Source organism: Giraffa tippelskirchi, chromosome 11 (genome assembly GCF_054371585.1).
Source record: "Giraffa tippelskirchi isolate mGirTip1 chromosome 11, T2T-mGirTip1v1.2.pri, whole genome shotgun sequence".
In the NCBI taxonomy this organism is placed as follows: domain Eukaryota; kingdom Metazoa; phylum Chordata; class Mammalia; order Artiodactyla; family Giraffidae; genus Giraffa; species Giraffa tippelskirchi.
In genome coordinates, this window is record NC_137285.1 from 51,113,278 (window position 1) to 51,137,156 (window position 23,879).

The window sequence follows — 23,879 nt, forward strand, 5'->3', positions numbered from 1 at the left end:
ATGCGCTTTTTAATTTTTGATATAGATTTGTCTGCAAGAGTAGATGCAGTTAAGGAAGAAAATCTGAAGCTAAAATCAGAAAACCAAGTTCTCGGACAGTATATAGAAAACCTCATGTCAGCTTCTAGTGTTTTCCAAACAACTGACACAAAAAGCAAAAGAAAATAAGGGATTGATATCTCTTATGTCTTACGGAATTGCTGCTGATCTTTTTCTTTCTTTAAAACTTGGATAGATTCCAAAAGTTACAGTACTTTTGTTTGTGGCTTCACTGAGTATTTATGAAGATAATGTCAGATCTAGGCAAAATTAAGAGCATAACAGAAGACTTCCATGAGTTTGTGTATTGTTAGTCTATGAAAATGTGCAAATGTAGAGACTTTATAATTAGAAATGCATATATTTATGAAACTTGAAAATGAATGTTTTATCAAATTTGATTTATAGGGTTAGCATTGTCTTATATTATAGGCATAGAGATACAAGCAAATAACTACCGTGTTGTGAAAAACTAACCAAAATCATGTACTGAATGCACAGCTTTATGTACCCTGTCTACCATCGTGTGCCTCTTTTCCATTTGCTTTCTTCCTGTTTTTCCTTCCCCTAAGGAAAAATTGGTTTCACATTTGTAAAAAGTAATTTCAGTAGCTAATCATCTAGGAGAGTAGCCTGAACTCTAACTGTTGAAACTTAACCAAAATAAGATACTTTCTCAGTTAGGGCTTATTTATTATGTTTAGTAGTAAGGATAGTAGCTTCCTCTTTCATTAATTGAAAATGGAGGCTATAAAATGAAGATTTGTTATTAAAAACTTCCTTTGCACAAAATAACCCACTTGGTATCTGAAAAGATGAGTTCTGGTCGTGTGTGTGTTTGAAATAGAAAATTTTGAGGAAAAATAGAAATAGGGTGGGAAAAGTACTTAGTAAGTACCTGTAACCAACTCCAAATGTTTCTACTCCAGATTTATGTTCTCTCTGGCACAGATTGGATTTTGGAAGGAAGAGTTTAAAAAATGGATTAAGTTTGGCTAACCTTATGTAAACCACACCTGGAAGAGAATGGAGTTTGGTCTCAGGTTTATTTGTAGTACTCAGCAGATCAACTCTGCAAAGTCCATTAAGAGTGGATTAATATCAGAGTCATGATTAAGATGGGAGAGTTTTACATGTAAACTAATTGATGTTTTCTCAGTATTTTATCTACTTCTCCCAGAAGTTTCTGCAAACCCAACTACTGGTTTGCAGAATTTTAGTCATTTAACCGTTTTATAAAATTTAGTTTAGTAGGTTCCATTTGGTAAGGAAATCAGTAGTGTTAATTAAAATGTTAAATAGGAAAAGAAATCCACTAATATAGTTTATAGTTATTAAATTTAGGCTAATCATGGAATAATCTTTTATTTGTATTGGTGTAAGATTTGATGACTTTAGCTGTATGAATATATAGTAGTCATACTGCAAATATTTTGCATCTCTTTGTGACCTAATTTTCAAATATTTAAAATTGTGTTGCAGTTACGCTTTGCTGTTTAATAAAAAGCTGTTTCAAAAACTGTGTGTGTTTTGATATAGTTGCCTAAGTAACTGGGATACATATAGTGGTGCAGTGTGGTATATTCAGGGTTGTTCAAAGCCACAGGATTACTTAAGTATCAGTTACTGGATGTTTAAGGGAATACTATATTTTAAAAAATGATAGTATACATTAATTTAAAAAATAAAAGCAAAGAATTCAAAGAGAAGGATCCAAGGTTGCCAGGAGAAAGGTGGTTGTCATTTTTTAGGTTAGGTTAGGCTAAACTCTTTTAAGAAGAAACACAGTGATTAAATATATGGGAGTTTTCTCTTCCAGCTAATGGTTCTGAGGTGAGCATTATAAACTAGTAGGCTTTATGAGCTGGGGATTTCTCTGCCATTTTCAGCCATGGCTTCCAAGTCACATTAGTTTTCTCTATTCAGATTCACAGCAGAAAGTGCCTAGTGAACACATGCAGGGTTTTATGGGCTGGGCCTGCCTGGAAATGGCTCATGTCTTCTCACATTCCGAAGGGTGTGGGAATTGACTTAAACCTACATCCAAGAGTTGCTGAGAAATGTAACCCCTGGCTGGAAGCCGCACTCCAGCTACAACTTGATTATGGAAGCAGAGGATAAGGTGGCAGCAGCCTTCTCGTGCTGTGAGGTATCTGTGCCCAACCTTCTACATGCTCAGCTCCTCCTTGTCCAGTTCTGGTGCAAAATCCAGGATCTCTTATCAAGGTCTGTCAGTTGCAGATGTGACTCCTTATAGTCTGACCACCTTTAAACTGATGACAGATTATGTAACTCCCCTGCATAAGCACTTTCAAAGATGCGAATGTGCCTTTGCGTGTCCAGTCACATAAGTTCACATGTCTAGTGTATATTGTCACCTGCATGTACCCTCTATAAGTGCTTGTTTTTGTGTACTTTACTGTATACAGTACTACAGCATCTTAATTTCAAGCCCAGGAAGCAAGTGTAAAAGCTGTGACACATAGCAGATTGTGTTAATTGGGTACATAGGCTAACTTTGTTGAAGTTATGAACAAGTTGGACTTAGCAACTTGCTCTTGGAAGGGAACTCATTCATATGTGAGGGACTTACTGTATTTGCTCTGTCCATTTATAATGGTGTAGTGGGGATAGGATACCCAAATAACTCTCAATTTGGAAAATGGAACAAAGGGAAACACATCAAAGTCACTGTGGAATACTCCTGGGAGAGACACCCTGGAAGATTCTGTCTCTCATAGTGGACAAAGTTTCCTTGATTAGACCTGAGTGTAATCTCTGGCAAGGGACTTCCCTTATTCCTGGCCCTCCATGGCTCCCCCTAGCTGGAAAGTTATTCCTTACCCATCACCCCCCACCCCCTTCTCGGGACTCTGAAATAGTGTTTTGGGGTATTCCCTGCACAGGTTAACATGAAAACAGTCCACTTCTCGCTGGCGTGAGTTTGGTGCCCATCGTTTGAAGGCCAAGCTCACATTTCTTGGGCTGTACACTTCCCTCAGAAATAGACTTGTCTATATGTTTCAGTTCCATATGCTGGGAATCACAATCATGCTCTTTTCTAGACCAAATTCTCCCAAGATTGCCTGCTTTCCTTCCTCACAGGACTCAGCCTCTTTGAATGGACCCCGCCTCCTTGGATGGACCCCGCCTCCTTGAATGGAGGCTACTTTGAAACCAACTGAAAACAGGACTGGGAATGCAGCACCCAGGTGTCACTGCAGGGCCAGGTGCCTTTGTATGCCTAACAGGTGACAGAGAAATCTTAACTGGGCTTCCCCTTCTACCTCCCACACCTCGAAAAGAAAACAGTGCTGAACTTCTGCCATTCAGGGTACAGAAGCAATTAGCTTTTCTAATGTTGTGAGGTACCTAATAAATGATTTTTCTCTGTTCCCGTCCATCTCTGCTTGGAAACGGCTAAGTTCCTTCTTGTGATACCTTCTTGCTGTAAGCATCAGGGCACACCCAATTCATTTCATATTCTGGCTTTTCCAACTGCCATCCTACAGCTCTTAACCCAGAAGGTGATAAAATGTTACTTGAAATACATGCCCCACCTGCTTGTCATACAGATGGTAAACCAGTGCACAGAGGAGCCTGGTGGGCTACAGTCCATGGGGTTGCAAAGAGTTGGACACGACTGAGCGACTTCACTTTCTTTCACTTTACCTTGAGTTAACGCCCTCTAGTGGTTGGTAAGACCACTTGTAAATCATGAAAGAAAAGAGAATGGGACTAACATCAAAGGGTTAAGAATTGGAAGAATGATTTAATTGCCTCTTAGCTACTCTGTCCAAAAGACACGCTACAGACTATTTCACTTAAATCAAGGAGATTAATGAAATCTGACGATTTTTACTATAACTAGGACTTGACCTTGGCCTTAGGACTTAATTTACCATACAATGCAAGGGGTATTAAGGAGCAATGACAGAAGCTAAAGTAATACATTGTAATCAACTGTATAATGTATTTATCTTCTTTTAAAATTTTCTATATTATCTGTAGATGGCTTACCAAATATTTAGTCTAAGTAATTAAAACTTTAATCCAAAATTTTACAAAGGATGTAAAATTATATTCATTTAAGAAATATAAAATGTGATATGATACCATGTTAGGTGTTAAAAGATCATTTAAAAATTACCCTGTTGCCCATCTTTTTCTAAAATTACCATTGCTCTTCCTCATGCATTTCGATCTCTGTACAAACTCCAAACGCATTCAAAAACACATTTTTTTCTCCCATCAACCTACTTCATCTGACCTGTCAGATTAGAGATAATTTTATTTCCTGAACTCCTCACAGCTACCGTACTATGGAAATGAGAGCTATACTTTGGGAAGATATTCTTAAAATTTATGTAGAAATGCTATTACTATGTTTAAATAAACTCTTTACATGAGACTTAAGGAGTTATCTGACATTAGCCATCTGATATTTCATCTCTAAATCCTGCTGAAGTTAAAAACATAACCACAATTGACAAAAGTAAAAACTTCACAGATGCCTAGAGTATATTTAAATTTATAGTAAGATATTTATGTTTTAAGTATTCTGAAGAGTTTTCACTAAAATGTATTAGTTTTCTAAATCAGTATTCTAAATTTCTAAGGTTCATTAAATTAATTACTAGTAGTTAATATTAACATGTAAGGAATTTCATCTTCTGTCTCTTGTAAATGTGGACTGACGCTTCAAAAAAGCTCTTAGTTCTAGTAGTCTGTATCTTTCTAGAGGAATGACCAATGGAAGCAAGGCTACCTTAAAAAAAATCTCAAGAAAAAGAAAGCTCCAATATCAAGGTAAAAAGCCCCCAAAAAATAAACAAAAGAGCAAACTACATTAATTTTTCTCCTTTATTAGAGAAAAGGATGAAACTTAAATCATTTAAAACAATAGAGTCAGATTAGGGTGGTAGAAGGAAAAATTATCTCATTATTAAAGAAAACTCTGTGCTTTGTCTACTGAGTGAATGTAGCATATACGTTTTTAAGTTTTGGTTAAACCTATCAGCCAATGGTACATTCACAGAGGGGACACCCACAGGAAAGAGCAGTGAACTGGCAAAACTGGTTGCTCAGATTTTACCATTGCAAGCTCATGGAGTTTAACCAAATGTTAAAAGTTTAAATGAATCTGCAATGAAGAAATTTTAAAAAGCTTTAATAAATATTTAGGGGAAAAAACATCATATACAAGACATTTGTCAAGCAAGAAGTTTCCCATAAAAATTTATCTCATGAAGTAGTAGTTTACTTTCAGAAACATTCTCATCTAGAATCATTCAATATGTCTAGTTCACTTAAAGTACATAGCAAGAAAAGGAGTCCTTGCAAGATGTGTTAGGTTTAGTTAGTATTAAATAAATACAAAGGATGGTTAGCTATGTATTAAGATTGTCCACCAACAATATATGGAAAGTTCAGAACACAGCAATGAATAAAGCACTTATTTTCACTTTCAATTCACTCTCTGAAATAAGGAGTGAATAGTGGCTACACTAGCTATTTGGCTTCCTTCCTTCAGTCAGAGAAGAAGCTAGAAACTCATTTTCCTTATACATGAGCTTTAGATGTATTAGTGGGGAGGGGGCTAGCCCAATGATGGGATGTGTATGTTCACGAAGGAATCCAAAATATCACCCAACTAGTATAGAGTTCTCAAGATAGGACTAAAGTAGTTTCATGGCCTCAAAAGATTTAGATCACCTTCCAAAGGGTTTATCACCCAAACATGAAAAACTCTTAGATATGTTAAACGGAATAATACAGTTCTACTATAATGCACTTCTGTAACTTCTGGTACCTACAGTCATCCCTTGGTATCCATAGGAGATTGGTTCCAGGACCTGTGGCAGATACCAAAATTCACAGGTGCTCAAGTCCCACAGTTGACCGTCTTTATCTGCAGATTCTGCATCGGAGGATTCAACCAACTACCTACCGTGAAGTACTGTAGAAATTAATTAGGGAAAAAAATCCACATACAAGTGGACCCATGCAGTTCAAACCTGTGTTGTTCAAGGGTCAGCGGTATTTTAAAAAGAGGAACAATAGTCTATCTACCATAGAAGGAGCTTTAAAGCTAGATAAGACAATAGATTTGAATTTGTCAGAAAAAAGATAAAAATACAAAACATGATGATCGATATCTATCAGCCACTAGAATCTCTTAATGATCAGACCCCAATAATTTACCAATTAAAGCGGGTATTGTTTAAAGAAGAAGAAATACTTAAATTTTGTTTTTAAGAGCAATGTAGGCATAAGCAATCTTGTGAATAGGGTAAGCCATTCTGGCACAAAACAACTATAACAGCTTGAAAAATATCTGTACACCATTTCATTTTGATAAACCTCTTATCTCTATTCAAATGTAAATATGCTACACTATTAATCAGTGATTCTACGAATGAGAGATACATTTCTGTTTTGTTGACTGGTCTGTCAACAAAGCACCTCTTTAAAGGATTCTGTAATTTAAGTCAACAATGGACTGTGACTATAATTTGACACAAACTAGGTAAATGTGGGTCACATACAACACTTTCAGTTGTTGGTAGAACCAAACAGCCATACAGAAACTTTATTGCAATTAGCTCTGTACAACAGAACACTCTCTCACTTATACTATAGAACTACCAGGTATATTGTAGTATAGCCATTTAAGGGGAAATTCCAATAACTGACTTGTCCCATAGCAGTGAAGCTGCTGCATATTATTTTGCTCTGTAGAAACCAAAACTTTCTCCAAACTATGAAAACTGTAACCTCTAATGATATTAATCTCTTAAAATCTGACATGTAATGTGACACTTTTCTTTTATTCTAAATTCAAAGGCCAGGTAACTTCAAAGGTTTTTCATTTATGAAAAAGAAGATTAAAAGAAATGTCTGAAAGAAAAACATTGCTAGATAGTAGAAAAGGGATGTGCAGATTGACTCAAGCACAGTTCTGGCACACCGACTTGAGAATGCCAACTTGCTCTCTCAGGAATGAAAAATACTTGAATACAGGTTACTCCTTCCGTACTCTTCTTTTGCGTACTGACTTTATTGGCCCATCTCCAGATCCTGTGCTCTCATCTGCCTCTTTCATCTAGGAAAAAACATTATGAAAATGTTTATTTTCAGACAGTAGGCAACTAGTAGACAGTAGTATATAAAATATTTCTTATTCTCTAAAATACATGTTTCTAATCAAATTCTTTACACTTCTTTAATTAATGATCAGTCAAAAATGTGTATATAAATTGATGTGTTTCAGTTTGTTCATCTTTTGCCATGATTACATTTTTAGAGTAACTCTGCCTGTCAAATATGCATCTGACAAGGGATAATGCTAACAGCTCAATTCATGATTTTATCTCATGATTTCCAACTTAATCTAATGTCATGATTAATTAAAGGCTGCATAATGTTTTCACTGTGGATAGTAACCACTAACTATACCATCACAATGTTTCTAATAATGAACTTCTGCATTGGTTTTACAGAGACTCTTCCAGAACTTCTGGCACATAGTACTTGAGAAAAATTAGGAGAGAGGAAAACGGAAACATCAAACTTATGGTTTGGGTTTTTTCTATTCTTTAACTCTTATCCTTCCAGAATAATCATTTGTACATAAATTAAACTTGTATAACAAATAATGGAGGTATTATACAAAATAGTTAAAATTATTTCTCAAGGTTATACTATATAAAAATTGATTTATTTTAGCTCACTGACAAATGCATAAAAGATTAAAAGACTGGAACATGGAATTAATATGCTTTTAAAGGTACACAAAATATTTTTTTACAAAGCAAAATGTAACTAGAATAAGTGTTCCATATATAATTACAAGTATTATTATTAAAAGTATAACAGAGGGAAAAAAAGACTATTTAAAACTATGTTCTGCAAGAAACTTTCTTCACCCAGATCCCTCCCAATAAAGATATTTGTAACAATCCCCCAAACCCATTTAAAAACTCACAAGACAGTTAAGACTAGTAACCAGGCATATGTACAGAATAAGCTTTAGAAAACCCTTAAAACAAGAAAAACAGATGTTTATTTGGGTGATTTCTTCAAACAGACAAAACAGAATGTTTATTTCATCATACACAACAGTCCAGGGCAGGCATCATGGACATTTACCCTGCCTACCTCTAAGCTATGAGAGTGACGGGGACAGTGACTCTGTCGGGTTAAGATTATGCAGCTCTCAAAAGGCCAGAGAAGTAGAGAAAACAGGCTTTTGGGGGTATGCTGCTGCTGTTGCTGTGGCTAAGTCGCTTCAGTCGTGTCCGACTCTGTGCGACCCTATAGATGGCAGCCCACCAGGCTCTGCCGTCCCTGGGATTCTCCAGGCAAGAACACTGGAGTGGGATGCCATTTCCTTCTCCAAGGCGTGAAAGTGAAGTCGCTCAGTCGTGTCCGACTCCTAGTGACCCCATGGACTGCAGCCTACCAGGCTCCTCCATCCATGGGATTTTCCAGGCAAGACAACCAGAGTGGGCTGCCATTGCCTTCTCCATTTGGGGGTATATAGTAGGTTAAAAAAAGAGAAAGAAAAAAGAAACCTCTGGTTCTGAATTATACCCTGGATGATTCTGATTTCATAACTGACTATAAAAAAGGGCACTGTGGGGGAGGGGGAGTAAAAAAAAAAAAAAAAAAAGGGCACTGTGGAAAGTTTTATTATACATCAGGATGGGGAAAAAAAGGGCAGACATATCCAGTTAATGAAAAAAACAAGCTTAAAGATTGAGAAAAACACCACTAGACACAGTACTCCACTAGCCAATGAATGAAGTCCTTTAAAATTTTACAGTAAATATAAATGTGACAGAATGTTTTTACAATGGCTATAAAGAAGACTGCCTTATAATAAACATACTTACCTCTTAAATATTCAATTGGTCTGCTTATTACAACTTTCAACAAAACACTTTAATAAAAATTTTTTTTTTTAAACAGATGTAGCTCGCCTGGAAAATCCCATGGATGGAGGAGCCTGGTAGGCTGCAGTCCATGGGGTCGCTAAGAGTCGAACACGACTGAGCAACTTCACTTTCACTTTTCCCTTTCATGCACTGGAGAAGGAAATGGCAACCCACTCCAGTGTTCTTGCCTGGAGAATCCCAGGGACGGCGGAGCCTGGTGGGCTGCCGTCTATGGGGTCACACAGAGTCGGACATGACTGAAGCGACTTAGCAGCAGCTCTCTATTTTGCAAACCAAAGGCTTATTTTATACTATTTCATTAGGCAATAGGAGGATATAAATTAGTTTTTTCGTGCTTTCCTTATGGATACATTTTATACCAATATGTATGCTCTTAAGAAAGCTGGGAGAAAATATGGCAAAAAATTCTTCACAAATGAGATCACTACTTTTATTAAAATATTTTTATAGACTAATAATCATATACAGAAGCTAGTTTATTTTCTGTTAAAGAGATGCTTACCTCATCCTCTGATCCAGACTTATTGGATTTATTACCTTCTTCTTGTCCTTCTATAATTTCAATTTCTTCTTCACTCTTTTCCTCAGGTTCACCTTCCTCTTCTAGAATTTTTTATTAAACAGATTTTATTCAAGGCAAAAGACTCAATGAATTAGAATTTTTCTACTTAAAAGTATTAAGTAAAAGTGGAGGAGTGCATTTAAATTCCAATATTTGAAAGCAATTTCTTCCATTAGACATTTTTGAAAATTAAATACAAGTACTCGTTATTTTACCACAACTCATTGGAAAAGACCCTGATGCTGAGAAAGATTGAGGGTGTGAGGAGAAGGGGACGACAGAGGATGAGATGGTTGGATGGCATCATCGACTCAATGGACATGAGTTTGAGTAAGCTCTGGGAGATAGTGAAGGACAGCCTGGCATGCTGCAGTCCAGAGGGTCACCAAGAGTCGGACATGACTGAGCAACTGAACAACAACAATAAATATATCATCATATCTGAGGAAAGGGTCAGGTTTAAAGAATTTTAAAGCATTCCGTCTGTATGTGAAATGAAAATCAAAGAATATATGTGTGTGTATGTATACACATAAATACGTAAATATACACGTGTGCTTTGAGAGAGCATGGTTTTTAAGTCAACTGTTTCATCAACTATTAAATTAAAAATAGTGCTCAAAATATAATGCAGGTTATAAAGGGCTCATTCTGGAGCCTGGCTTGGGACATCTGGCAAACATCAATAGTTTTATTGCTACCTAGATGTGTACAAGGAAGTCTTACTGGAGAGATACCAAAAAGCCACAGTTGTCTTCAGTTCTAACATCTTCTGGAGTTTAGTTGAGGGCAGGAGGGGACATATGATTCAGCAATCCTTTGAAGAGATTAAACTACTGGTTTGATATGATAAACTGATAAACAACAGCCCCTGGTATGGATTTTGTTGCTGTAGTCACCTGTCTTCAACCAATTACTCTTCCCCAGAAGCTGTGATCTGTGCCTCCCATCTCATCCTTAGAGGCAAGAAAAACCCTTGCCAAAAGCTATGACATATGGGATTGATAGCTGCTAGGTTCTGAAGCAACTGAGCAATTCTGACAACTCTTTCTTTCTAGAAGAGAGAACTCATACACTCAATGTCTGTTCAGGTACAACCCAGGCAAGGATGGTACTCCTGTTCACCACAGCCACTCACTCCTGGGGATTCAGATGGTATAAATCTAACAACAGACAAATGCAACAGCTAGTGTTTCCCACTTAATCTACTGTTTTTAATGAGCTCTGCCCAGGGTCCCCTTTATATATCACCATCACTGTCTTACCTTTTTCAACAATTTCACCATCACTTTGCTTTTTTTCCTCTTCCAAGTCAACTGGCTTCTCCAGGGCTGCTTTCTCTTCCTTCACTTCCTGCTCCAGTGCTCCCTTTGTTTGTGGTTTACACACGTCCAGTTTTTTGAAATCCACATCTTCATATGTTTTCTGTGGTAGTTTAACAAGAGCTATTTTTACTAAAAGCAAAGCACTATTTAAAAAAAAAAACTTTTTTTTTTTGCAACGATGGATATCACACACACGCAGAAGAACTGATGCTTTTGAACTGTGGTGTTGGAGAAGACTCTTTTGGACAGCAAGGAGATCAAACCAATCCATCCTAAAGGAAATCAGTCCTGAATATTCATTGTAAGGACTGATGCTGAAGCTGAAATTCCAATACTTTGGTCACCTGATGCAAAGAACTGACTCATTTGAAAAGACCCTGATGCTGGGAAAGACTGCAGGCAGGAGGAGAAGGGGACAACAAGAGGATGCGATGGTTGGATGACATCACCGACTCGATGGACATGAGTTTGAACAAGCTCCGGGAGATGGTGATGGACAGGGAAGCCTGGCATGCTGCAGTCCGTGGAGTTGCAAAGAGTCAGACATGACTGAGCAACTGAACTGAACTGATATCATACACAGTGAACTATCAGTAAAAACTTACAGGAAATTTAGTTTATTACTTTTAAGAACCACTGACTCCATTTATAGAACTCCTAAACAATAAGAGATTTTTTTTAATGTTGAAGGAAATTCATTTTCTTTACCTTTACTTTTCTTCGCCAACAAAATGAAGTAATTAATGCTACTGGAAGCCCTGCTGTCACAAGGTAAATGAACCAAAGCCACGGGCGCTCTTCAGTAGCTGACATCAATTGTTTGAATATACTAGGCTAAAAAAGAAATAAGCATAAAAAGGCAATTCAGATTTTATAAACCTTCATTCATAAATACAGCCTACGAAAACAAAAAAACTTATTTCACCTAGGCAGTTTTCTACTACAGAGTCAAATTTATAAGACAAAAAATATTTTCCATTTTGTACTTGGTAAAGTTTAAACAATCTTTTAAAAAGAAATGTTTATTTGGCATGCCAGTTCTTAGTTGTGGCATGTGGGATCTACTTCCCCAACCAGGAATCAAGCCCAGGACCCCTGCACTGAGCGCTGAGTCCTAGCCACAGGCCGCCAGGGAAGTCCCTTAAACAATCTTTAATTATTCACATGCACTGCAGTTTGACACTTGGTAGTAGAAGATACAATATACTATACAGGTGAATACTGCTAATTCTCCAGCAAGAGTTAGGACAGTTTCCTTTTCTGGTAAGTTTCAGGACAGTACTACTCTTCATGGATGTATTATTTGGTTCATTGAGAAGTAAACTCTCTAACTCATTCTGTACTTTTAAAGAACTTACTAAAATAAAAAAAAGTCAACCTAAGAATAGCTATGTTTTTTTCATATTTCTTAACAAATTTCACACACAACCTTCAGGAAGGAAATTGTTTTCCTTATTAAAATAAAATCTAAAATCATCAAACGTTTTAGTTAAAAGAGTTTCAAAATAAGAATCCTTTTACCTTTATTGACTCTTTTGAGGTTTTTGATAATAGTCAAAGAAACCTAATATAAGGTACATTTTTCTTTACAGTAATTGGTTTTAAAGATAGATAGATTTCCAAGATGCACTGTGTTGAAATATTTAGCTTATGTTTCCTAAGTAGTGTTAAGATTTGGGAAAAAAAACTAGAACATAGTAATTAAATTTTAAAAATTTCTGTATTCCTCTAAGTGAAGTAGTTAAAATGAATAAAGATTTAGATTTCTGTTCCCACTTAGGCCTTAAAGTGATAAAGTGACAAGATATTAAGTCTCATTTCTATAAACATCAAAAGGCATTTAATCCATTTATGCCATCATAATCTAATAAATGAAATGAAGACTTACATATATATAACTCACTATATAGTTTATAATGAAGTTGTATCATAATTTGCTGAAGCTCATATTCTGTCTACATAGATTTAAATATGTTTATTCAGCATTTAGTAATTATTGTACCTATTTACTCTTCAAAAGGCCATCTATATAACCTATAACCAGGACCATATCCTATTATTATCATATGCTAAACACTGTGTACCTCATTAGCATGTTCTGTCAGTATCTTCACTCCCCAACCATCTGCAGCCCAGCGGTCTGCCACTTCCTTTTCTGAACAGATAATAAAATTATCAAAGTAGATATCAGAGGTCATGGACCAAAGCTCTAAACCAAGAGCACAGAAAGAAGTCAGAAGAAATGGGTGATTGTCTTCAAAATAATCTGGATTAGGAATTTTTCGAGGACTCCAGATACCCTGGAAAAAAAATAATTTAAATACATTTTCAAACAACAATTTCATTGTAAGTGTTACTCAAGAAGCAACTGCTGTTGAATGAAATTAGCAATACTAACTGGAAAAAAGAAAACTTTAATTGATAATTAATTCATTAGTAATTCATTGGAAATAAAATCTTGTTTCCTCTTATCCTGTAAACAATGTTCCCTACAAACAATACTGACTTTAAACTCAGCAAAAAAAAAAAAAAAACAGGTAGAGTGAAAATACCACAGAAACTTGAGTAATTAAATTTCACAATTGATAGTATATTAGACAAGTTTTTTTTTTAACATTTAGTAAAGATACTCAAGGCACAATATCATTAAAATTGCTCAAATCAAAGATTACTGTATGGCAAAAATGGAACCATGTCTTTTAACATACACTTATGATGGGCATCAATAGTCACTTATGGTTGAATCTCGGAACAATTATTCAACACAGAAGTTCTCTTAAGTCTTAAATGATTAAAGTCAATCAAATCAAATAAACTGGACAATATGATCACTCACTGACTCATTCTGCCATCACCTACGTCTATTCTGTGCCAGGCACTATGCCATATGCTATGCTGTGATAATCAAGGCAGACATGGTCCCTGCATCATGGCATTTAAAGTCTAATGAAGGAAAGATAGATCTCAAACAAAAAAGTTACCAAAACAGTCATTCTATGAAGAAAAACTACAGTGAGCAAAAAGAGTCTATAACTGTATATATAACATAAATGTTAGAAAATGTCAATGAATAATTAGATAAAACTACAGCATTAAAGACAACATAAGGACTTCTACCCCAAAAGCTAAGTATACTCAAAAAACATCTGTTTCATATTAGGAAAAAAAAATTCAATTTTAATAAAACCAGAGAGTAAGAACACATTAATTAAGCACAGACTTCAATTACTAAAATGTACAGTGAGTCCTCTTGATCAGAACTCAATTCTTATATTTAATTCTAAAATAAAATATTCCAAAGTGATCATCAATTGATTACTAAGGAAAATAGTATGAAGTGATTTATCTTTAGTTGTTAGTTTTATTACCCCAGAAAATTAAAGGATGCTTTACTTAAAAAAAAATTATTTATTTATTGGCTGTGTTAGGTCTCTGTTGCTGCATTGACTTTTCCCTAGATGTGGCAAGTGGGGGCAACTCTCCAGTTGTGGTGTGCAGATTGAGAGAACACTGCAGTGGCTTCTCTTGTTGCAGAGCACGCGCTCGAGGGCACACAGGCCTTCGCAGCCGTGGTTCCCGGGCTCTAGAGCACAGGCTCAATAGTTGTGGCACACAGGCTTAGCTGCTCCCCGGCTTGTGAGATCCTCCCTAACCAGGGATCAAACCCGTGTCTCCTACACTGGCAGGCAGATTCTTTACCACTGAGCCACCAGGGAAGCAAGCCCCACTTTACTTTTTAAACATAAATCGGTTGGAGTCTATTTTCTTTGACTTCAGATAGCTAAGGCACATTATTACAAATCAAATTTCCTAAAGTTAACATAACATTATTAATAACTAGATGTATAACAGAAAGAGCATAGCATTTTAAAAAGTTTACTATGTGATGGGAGTAAGTGCTTATTACCTGGTAGTTAGGGTTATCTATCATTGGCGGACTCCATACTCCTTTGTATTTCGGGTTCTCTATCATGGGAGGGCTCCACTCACCACACCCAATCCGACATGCTGGGTTAGAAATATGAGGTGCCTCCCATTCTCCATCCATGTCTTCATTCCTGAGGGTATTAGGACAAAACACAGGGAGTAACCTCAAGACTCTCCTGTCAGTCATATCAACTGGTAACAAAAGAGCAGGTAAGAAGCACAGGAAACTGACATATGACGGTGAAGAATGCTCACCAGTCAAGGGGTTTTTCAGCCTTAGGATCGGGAATAAATTTTGGTTCATTATCAAGCCAGCCATCAGGTTTAACAGCACTTGAATCTTCTATTTGGGCAGGTTCACTTTCATCCCTGTAAACACAGTATTTTATGCTAATTACTAATTATTCAAACAGTTAAAAATGCACGTTACAGAATTCAGAAGGTACCAGTAGGCACTTCCTACCTCGGTGAAAAGAAGAGAAGCAAAAAGCAAAGGAGAAAAGGAAAGATATACCCATTTGAATGCTGAGTTCCAAAGAATAGCAAGGAGAAATAAGAACACCTTCCTCAGTGATCACTGCAAAGAAATAGAGGAAAACAGTAGAATGGGAAATACTGGAGATCTCTTCAAGAAAATTACGAGATACCAAGGGAACATTTCATGCAAAGATGAGCACAATAAAGGACAGAAATGGTATGGACCTAACAGAAGCAGAAGATATTAAGAAGAGGTGGCAACAATACACAGAAGAACTATACAAAAAAGATCTTCACGACCCAGATAATCATGATGGTGTGATCACTCACCTTGAGCCAGACATCCTGGAATGTGAAGTCAAGTGGGCCTTAGGAACACTACAAACAAAGCTAGTGGAGGTGATGGAATTCCAGTTGAGCTATTTCAAATCCTAAAAGATGATGCTGTGAAAGTGCTGCACTCAATAAGCCAGCAAATTTGGAAAACTCAGGAGTGGCCACGGGACTGGAAAAGGTCAGTTTTCATTCCAATCCCTAAGAAAGGCAATGCCAAAGAATGCTCAAACTACCGCACAATTGCACTCATCTCACATGCTAGCCAAGTAATGCTCAAAATTCTCCAAGCCAGGCTTCAACAATACGTGAACTGTGAACCTCCAGATGTTCAAGCTGGTTTTAGAAAAGGCAGAGGAACCAGAGATCAAATTGCCAACATCCGATGGTCATCAAAAAAGCAAGAGAGTTCCAGAAAAACATCTATTTCTGCTTTATTGACTATGCCAAAGCCTTTGACTGTGTGGATCACAATAAACTGTGGAAAATTCTGAAAGAGATGGGAATACCAGACCATCTGACCTGTCTCTTGAGAAACCTGATGCAGGTCAGGAAGCAACAGTTAGAACTGGACATGGAACAACAGACTAGTTCAAAATAGGAAAAGGAGTACGTCAAGGCTGTATATTGTCACCCTGCTTATTTAACTTCTATGCAGAGTACATCATGAGAAATGCTGGGCTGGAAGAAACACAAGCTACAATCAAGATTGCCGGGAGAAATATCAATAACCTCAGATATGCAGATGACACCACTCTTATGGCAGAAAGTGAAGAAGAACTAAAGAGCCTCTTGATGAAAGTGAAAGAGGAGCGTGAAAAAGTTGGCTTAAAGCTCAACATTCAGAAAACTAGATCATGGCATCTGGTCCCATCACTTCATGGGAAATAGATGGGGAAACAGTGGAAACAGTGTCAGACTTTATTTTTTTGGGCTCCAAAATCACTGCTGATGGTGATTGCAGCCATGAAATTAAAAGACACTTACTCCTTGGAAGGAAGGTTATGACCAACCTAGATAGCATATTTAAAAGCAGAGACATTACTTTGCCAACAAAGGTCCGTCTAGTCAAGGCTATGGTTTTTCCAGTGGTCATGTATGGATGTGCGAGTTGGACTATAAAGAAATCTGAGCGTTGAAGAATTGATGCTTTTGAACTGTGGTGTTGGAGAAGACTCTTGAGAGTCTCTTGGACTGCAAGGAGATTCAACCAGTCCATCCTAAAGGAGATCAGTCCTGGGTGTCCATTGGAAGGACTGATGTTGAAGCTGAAACTCCAATCCTTTGGCCACCCGATGCAAAGAGCTGACTCATTGGAAAAGACCCTGATGCTGGGAAAGATTGAAGGCAGGAGGAGAAGGGGACGACAGAGGATGAGATGGTTGGATGGCATCACCGACTCAATGGACATGAGTTTGGGTGGGCTCCGGGAGTTGGTGTTGGACAGGGAGGCCTGGCATGCTGCAGCTCATGGGGTCGCAAAGAGTCAGACACGACTGAGCAACTGAACTGAACTGAAGATATGCAGATGATGCCACTCTAATAGCAGAAAGTGAAGAGGAACTAAAGAGCCTCCTGATGAGGGTAAAAGAGGAGAGTGAAAAAGCTGGCTTGAAACTCAACATTCAAAAAGCTAAGATCAAGGCATCCAGTCCCATCACTTCATGGCAAACAGGTGGGGAAAAAGTGCAAACAGTGGCAGGTTTTTTTTTCTTGGGTTCTAAAATCACTGTGGACAGTTACTGCAGCCATGAAATTAAAAGATGCTTGCTCCTTGGAAGAAAAGCCAAGACCAACCTAGACAGCATATTAAAAAGCAGAGACATGACTTTGCCGACAAAGGACCATATAGTCAAGCTATGGTTTTTCCAGTAGTCATGTGAGAGCTGGACCATAAATAAAGCTGAGTCCTGAAGAATTGATGCTTTTGAACTGTGGTGTTGGAGAAGACAGTCCAGAGTCCCTTGAATAGCAAGGAGATCAAACCACTCCATTCTAAAGGAAATCGACCCTGAATATCATTGGAAGGACTGATGCTGAAGCTCTAATATTTTGGCCACCTGATGCGAAGAGCTGACTCATTGGAAAAGACCCTGATGCTGGGAAAGATTGAAGGAAGGAGGAGAAGGGGACAACAGAGGATAAGATGATTGGATGGCAACACCAAGTCAATGGACATGAGTTTGAGCAAATTCCAGGGGATAGTGAAGGACCCGGAAGCCTGGCATGCCATGGTCCGTGGGGTCACAAAGAGTCGGATACAACTTAGCGACTGAATAACAACAACATACAGGTTACAGGTAAATAATGGAAAATAATATTCAGTGGAACTATGATAAAAAGGGAGAAGGCAATGGCACCCCACTCCAGTACTCTTGCCTGGAAAATCCCATGGACGGAAGAGCCTGGTAGGCTCCAGTCCATGGGGTCGCTAAGAGTTGGACACGACTGAGCGACTTCACTTTCACTTTTCACTTTCACGCATTGGAGAAGGAAATGGCAACCCACTCCAGTGTTTTTGCCTGGAGAATCCCAGGGACGGCGGAGCCTGGTGGGCTGCTGTCTATGGGGTCGCACAGAGTCGGACACGACTGAAGCGACTTAGCAGCAGCAGCAGCAGCATGATAAAAAGAAATGAGAGTGCTGATCTAATATCAGACCAAGTAGATTCCAAGACAGAGAGTATTATGAGTTTATAAAGAAGAACATTTCATAATAATAAAAAGGTCAGTTCTTCAAGAGGTCATAAAACACTGTGAATTGATCTAGTGATCTAGACCTTCAAATTACACAAAGCAAAACAAATAGAACTCAAAGGAGATAAAGACAAATCTACAATCATAGTTGAAGACTTATTTTCTCCTCCCAGTAAGAGAACAAGCTGAAAACCATTAGGAATATAAAGGCTTTAGAACGACACTATCAACCAATCATTTGTAAGTGACAGTTGTGAATGTTTCCTGACAACAACAGAATTATATTGGGAGTTAAAGTGAAAATCATATCTGGAAAATCCATAAATAATTGACAACAAAGTAACACTTTAAAAAATATATGAATCAAAGAAGAAATCACTAGGGAAATTATAAAATGGTATGAATGAACGTTCTCAGAAATAGTAGATATTTGTGAAACATAGTTAAAGCAGTGCTGAGAGAAAATTTATAGCTGCTTCTATCAGAAATTATTTTCTACCTTAAAAAAGCAGAAAAGGGATGCAAATTAAGTCCAAAGTAAGAATAGAAAAAAGGCCAACAAAAGGGAAAAACTAAAACAAAGGCCCGTCCTCCAAACAGCTCAATAAAATTGATAAACCTGTAGCTAAACACATCAAGAAAAAACTCTAATTACCATAGCAGAAAAGAAAGAGGGGACATCAGTATGGACATTAAATGGATGCTAAGAGTAGAGCAATTAGACATACATATTTTTGAAAATTAATCTTGACTTATAGCTCACACTACATGTAATAACAAACTTTGAACGGAGTTTTAGTCAAAATTTTTTGTCTAGAAAACAAAAAATCTTGGTCAAATTTAGGCATAATACCTTAGGAAGATGCCAAAACCATGAATTATCAAAGACAAATATTGACAAACCGGACTTCATAAAAATTTAAAACTTAGGCTCTCTACTAAAAAAACTATGACAAGCCCCAGAGTGACAGGCAATGCTTGCATCCTGCGCTGCTGCACGTGTGCTCAACATGTCTGACTCGTTTGCAACTACACGGACTGCAGCCCACCAGACTCCCGTCCATGAGGTTTCCCAGGCAAGAAGACTGGAGTGGGTCGCTATTTCCTTCTCCAGGGGATCTTCCCTATCCAGGGGTTGAACTTCTGTCTCTTGCATCTTTTGCCTTCACAAGCAGATTATTTAATGTAATGTAATGTAACTAGCGCCTCCTGGGAAGACGATGCATCCCATATAGTTTTATAAGATGCTGAGGATATGGCTATTTAAAGCCAACTAATCATTAACTGCAACGACCAAAACTATGTAAAATATGCACACCCACACACGAGAAAGATCAAACTGGAAACAGAAATTAAAGTGCTGGTGCTTTAGACTCATGGTATTTTTTTCCCACAGCACTGAAAGAATACAAAATAAAATATGCATATTGGAAGTATACATTTTATATATATATATATGGAAAGGGAGCAAAATTAATTAAAATGAAAATTAAGATAATTAAAAGGTAGGAAGTGCAAAATCCATTTCAGAGAAGTATTTCTCCTAAAAGTCAAAATAAGTATTTCTGATGTTTAAAAGAATGTTTCATTGGTTGTCAACTTCACTTATATGTTACATTTTATTACTTTGTGCCAAACAATGCTTTGCTACTGAATTCTTTGCTTACCAGTCTTCTGGTTTGACAGCAGAAGCATCAGGGATTTTTGCTCTTTCATCCCAATCATCAGGTTTTTTATCATTGGGATCTTCAATTTCTTTGGGAGGATTGATAGGAGGAACCACATCCTCTAGTAGGCTTCCTTTGTTTACAACTATCTGATCAATTAATACTTCAAATGTGTCATCTGGATTCATCACTAAAGACCAATTTAAATATATTACACTTATCATATTGATAGACATGTTAAACATAATCTTCTAAATAATAAAACTACCCTAAACTTCATGGGTAAAATTTTCTCTCAACCAGAATAGAGGAATTACCAATGTATTAAATCAAAATATGCCAAAATCACTAGATATAATGTTTTCTAAAACCAAACATAAAATTTTAATAATAAAAATATAATAAAACACTCCATTACTTCTCAAATAAAAAATACCCAATTGCTAACTCAATTTAGGACTCACATAACCATTCAGCTTTAGTCTTTTATAGTTACAGAATACAACCCAATCTTCACTATTTTAAAATAATTTTTTGAAACGACCTCAAACTTTAAAAGTTGCAAGTATATATAAAGAACTTCACTTTTTCTTGAATTACTTGAGAGTAACTTATTGACCTCATCCGTATCATCCCTGAATGTTTTAATGCACATTTCCTGTAAACAAGGACATCCTTCTATATAACCCTAATCTAGACGCCCAAATCAGGAATGTAACATTCACACATTCTTATGATCTCCTAGAAATCTATCAAACTCATCAGCCTTTCAAATTCATTGACTCCTACACTGTAGTGTAAAATATTTTAAGGATAATTGAAAACACTCAAGCTCATGCTTTGGTATGTTGTTTCGAGGTAAACTTCAGCTGTTTAAAAGTTACCACGTCAAAAGTTTCATAAGGACTCCTATGATTATAAAAACAAAAGAAAAGCTCTCTCTCCCTTCTGTAAACACAGGGTGGGGAGTCACTGAGTACAATTTTTATCTTTGGAAAGAATGGTAGATAAAAAGTAATAGCTTAACATTTGCTTTTAGTAAAGTAAGTTAAGGAAGCGGTGGTGGTAGTGGTGGTTTAGCTGCTAAGTCGTGTCTGATTCTCCCCGGAGTGGGCAGCTGTTTCCTTCTCCAAGGGATGTTCCCCACCCAGGGAAAGAACCTGGGCCTCCTGCATTGCAGGCTGATTCTTGACCAACTGAGCAACCTGGGAACCCAGTTAAGGAAGTAGGAGCTGCCAATAAATGTCAGGATGATCTTGACTTAACTAGCTATGTAGACTACCACTTTCTGAAAAAACATTACTGAAGTAATCTCCAGAGGTTTTCAGTCACAACAATGCCAAATTGTTTATATCCAAATCAAATACTGCAATTTATATACAAATTCAAATAATGCAAATGAACACTCAGGGTTTCCTCCCTTCTCTTTTTTTCTCCACCATTTTCTATTACAGCTGAGACTATAAAACTATATTACTACACAAAGGAAAAAAGTCAAGACTGAACCACAACAATAAGATCTTAAATGCAAAAATGTACCAGACCCTTTCTAATTCAAAAAAGGCATTTCTCAAGAAAAATCCCTGAAAGAGTATTTTCTGACTCAATTTTGCAACTGAAGTATTTTAAAATTACAGTAAATCCTAAAAAGCACATGACAATTACACATATATAAAAAGACATCTTTGTCAAAAATCTTTAGCCAAAAAACTTTCCATTTAGAAAACGGTTTTAAATATTCTAAATGAATTAACCACAAAAGGCACTGGATTATAAACTCTTTTTAAGGGATTCTGTAAGGTTCTTAGAACAACTTCAGAATAATGTTATGAAAATATAATATAGAAAGGTTTTTTAAAGGAAAAAAGTCCTTTAAAAGTGGATAATCCTAGCACAACAAAGTTTTTGTGTATCATAGTAAGAAAAGCAAATGTTTAAGAATTTGCTTGAATTTTATTTATTTATTTTTTGCTTGAATTTTAATTCCAGCTCTATCAATTACTTTTATTTCCTAGGGCAAGTTACTTAACCTAAATTAAGGCAAAATAAAAACTGCTCACCTCACATGATGGTTCTCAACCAAGTGCCTAGCACAGAGCACGGTACCTATCAGGTGATTAACAGAAGTTAAGACTTTTCTAAGCTTTTTGTTTCTGTCTGCATAATTTGTCTAGTGGCCATCAGAATGTGCCTCCAACTTTTCTTTCTTTCCCCATTTTAATATTATAAGCTGAACATTTTCATAGTTATCTTTTTGTATTATACTGCATAGAAAGAAAACCACTACTGCAACATTTGAGTTGCTTCCAATTTACAGTATATTTTTATACACAGGTCATTTTCTTCCTTCTGGATTATTTTCTTTGGATAAATTCCTGAAAGTGGAATTGTGTCCTCTGATATATATGCTATCATATTGGCTTTGACTGGGTTTATACAAAGTCTAACTAAAATTCTTTTTTCTGTTCTAGTTATAATTTCTCATTATTTCTATGTTTTGACAGTTTACCTTACGTTCCCCCAAATGTCCAGTACTATTTTCCAATTTCAGAGAAAGATCTTTGATATTAACATTAAAAATAAAAGTGGTCTCTGCCTTGGCAGAAAAAAAGGGATGTTTCTGTTACTGCAGTTTTGAGGAAGAAAGTTGATACATGTTAGTCTTGGATGGAGTGTCCTGTTAGGTTCTGATATGCTCAGATTTTCAGTAATCACAGTATAGAACCATATGCACCTGGAAAGAGGAGGAACAATCCTATACAATGTTCCTTCCAGTCAATGCATACTCAAACTCCTAGCTGCAAAAGTAAAGCTAAGTATGTTAATAAATGGTTGTTGAATGCTTTCCCTTTAACTACCACCAGGTAGGACCCAACAATGACAAGTGCCTGTAGAATAAAGTCTAATGTTAAGGGTTTCTCCCTCTTTAACCTTATTTTCCAGTTTTCTATTCTGTCAGCATTGCTAATGTCAGGGTACCTAAAATACCCCTTTCCTCTCCTATGTTCCACATGGTATACCTAAACTTCAAGATTAGGTCAAACAGAATCACCTTCACCAGATTTTTCTGAAGTTTCTTAACTGAAAGCAGTATTGCTTTTGAGCTCTTAACTGTGTCTCATATGGCACTTTCCTTTCGGCCTGTGCTGTAAGTATGTATGTCTGATTTTCCTAAAAAGATAAATCCTTAACAGAAGTACCTTGCTTGCTTCTCCCAAAGCACTTGCCGTGAAAATACTGGTAGTCAGCAAATACTTTTAAATTAATGAATGAATTAAAAGGATATACCAAGGGTATAAAGATGAGTCTTCCTGTCTGTAAAGAACCTTTTAAGGTCTACATCTGGAGGTTTGGCATGTTTTTCTTCAAAAACTCCAGTTTTGGGATGTTTATGTCTGAAGATAAAATGAAGTTTATAATCTTCTCCACATTTATCTGGTCCAAACATAATGGTATAGGATGTTTTATCATAGAAATTTTCCTTCAAAGAGAGATGAGTATTAGGATTAGTCCCGAATTGAAATATTTAATGAATTTCTCTATTCTACCCCACTGGGTAGAGTTCACAAAAATATATTAAATGCTAATTCGCCAAAGAGTTAGTTGACACATTGACAATAAAGGATGTGGAAAAATGACAAATTTTATTTCAAAACAGATTTTTTTCCTTAAAATGCATACACTACTTCCATTTTGAAGATGTAGGAGAGAAGCTGGAACCACTTTAACAACATAATAGGCTTTAATTATATAGATCTGTATTAATATCTTATTAAGAAAATTAAGCATAGAGAAAAATGTACTGTGACTGAAGACTACAGTGCTTACTTAGCCACTACTACTATTCAGTATGACACCAGAAAGTGGTGCCCTTTAATTAAGCACAAACTGAA

General features: G+C 36.6%; 2 protein-coding genes and 1 long non-coding RNA gene across 16 annotated transcripts in view; 2 read left to right on the plus strand and 1 right to left on the minus strand.

Annotated features, from left to right (window-relative positions):
* The window catches only part of SCOC (short coiled-coil protein), a 38,914-nt gene extending 37,356 nt beyond the window's left edge, over nucleotides 1-1,558 (plus strand). For all 7 annotated transcript variants that reach the window (XM_081540669.1, XM_081540670.1, XM_081540671.1 and 4 more), the window contains one exon: nucleotides 26-1,558. In XM_081540669.1, coding sequence (XP_081396795.1) covers nucleotides 26-168 — 143 coding nt within the window. In that variant the 3' untranslated portion in view covers nucleotides 169-1,558. The remainder of the gene's footprint in view (nucleotides 1-25) is intronic.
* Nucleotides 1,559-6,850: 5,292 nt separating this feature from the next.
* CLGN (calmegin) overlaps nucleotides 6,851-23,879 on the minus strand; it is a 40,259-nt gene continuing 23,230 nt past the window's right edge. For 5 of the 8 annotated variants that reach the window (XM_081540613.1, XM_081540617.1, XM_081540616.1 and 2 more), the window contains exons 7-15: nucleotides 23,275-23,467; nucleotides 19,987-20,176; nucleotides 15,069-15,182; nucleotides 14,794-14,944; nucleotides 12,971-13,186; nucleotides 11,595-11,720; nucleotides 10,827-10,986; nucleotides 9,502-9,602; nucleotides 6,851-7,144 (exon numbers count right to left, since the gene is read on the minus strand). In XM_081540613.1, coding sequence (XP_081396739.1) covers nucleotides 7,064-7,144; nucleotides 9,502-9,602; nucleotides 10,827-10,986; nucleotides 11,595-11,720; nucleotides 12,971-13,186; nucleotides 14,794-14,944; nucleotides 15,069-15,182; nucleotides 19,987-20,176; nucleotides 23,275-23,467 — 1,332 coding nt within the window. In that variant the 3' untranslated portion in view covers nucleotides 6,851-7,063. Of the gene's footprint in view, nucleotides 7,145-9,501; nucleotides 9,603-10,826; nucleotides 11,016-11,491; nucleotides 11,721-12,970; nucleotides 13,187-14,793; nucleotides 14,945-15,068; nucleotides 15,183-19,986; nucleotides 20,177-23,274; nucleotides 23,468-23,879 lie in introns of all 8 variants that reach the window. The other 3 variants (XR_014068642.1, XR_014068643.1, XM_081540618.1) reach the window with 2 other exon arrangements.
* On the plus strand, nucleotides 7,507-12,268 carry LOC145526050 (uncharacterized). The gene is made up of 2 exons (XR_014068654.1): nucleotides 7,507-7,617; nucleotides 11,086-12,268. It is a non-coding gene; the product is annotated as an uncharacterized LOC145526050 (long non-coding RNA).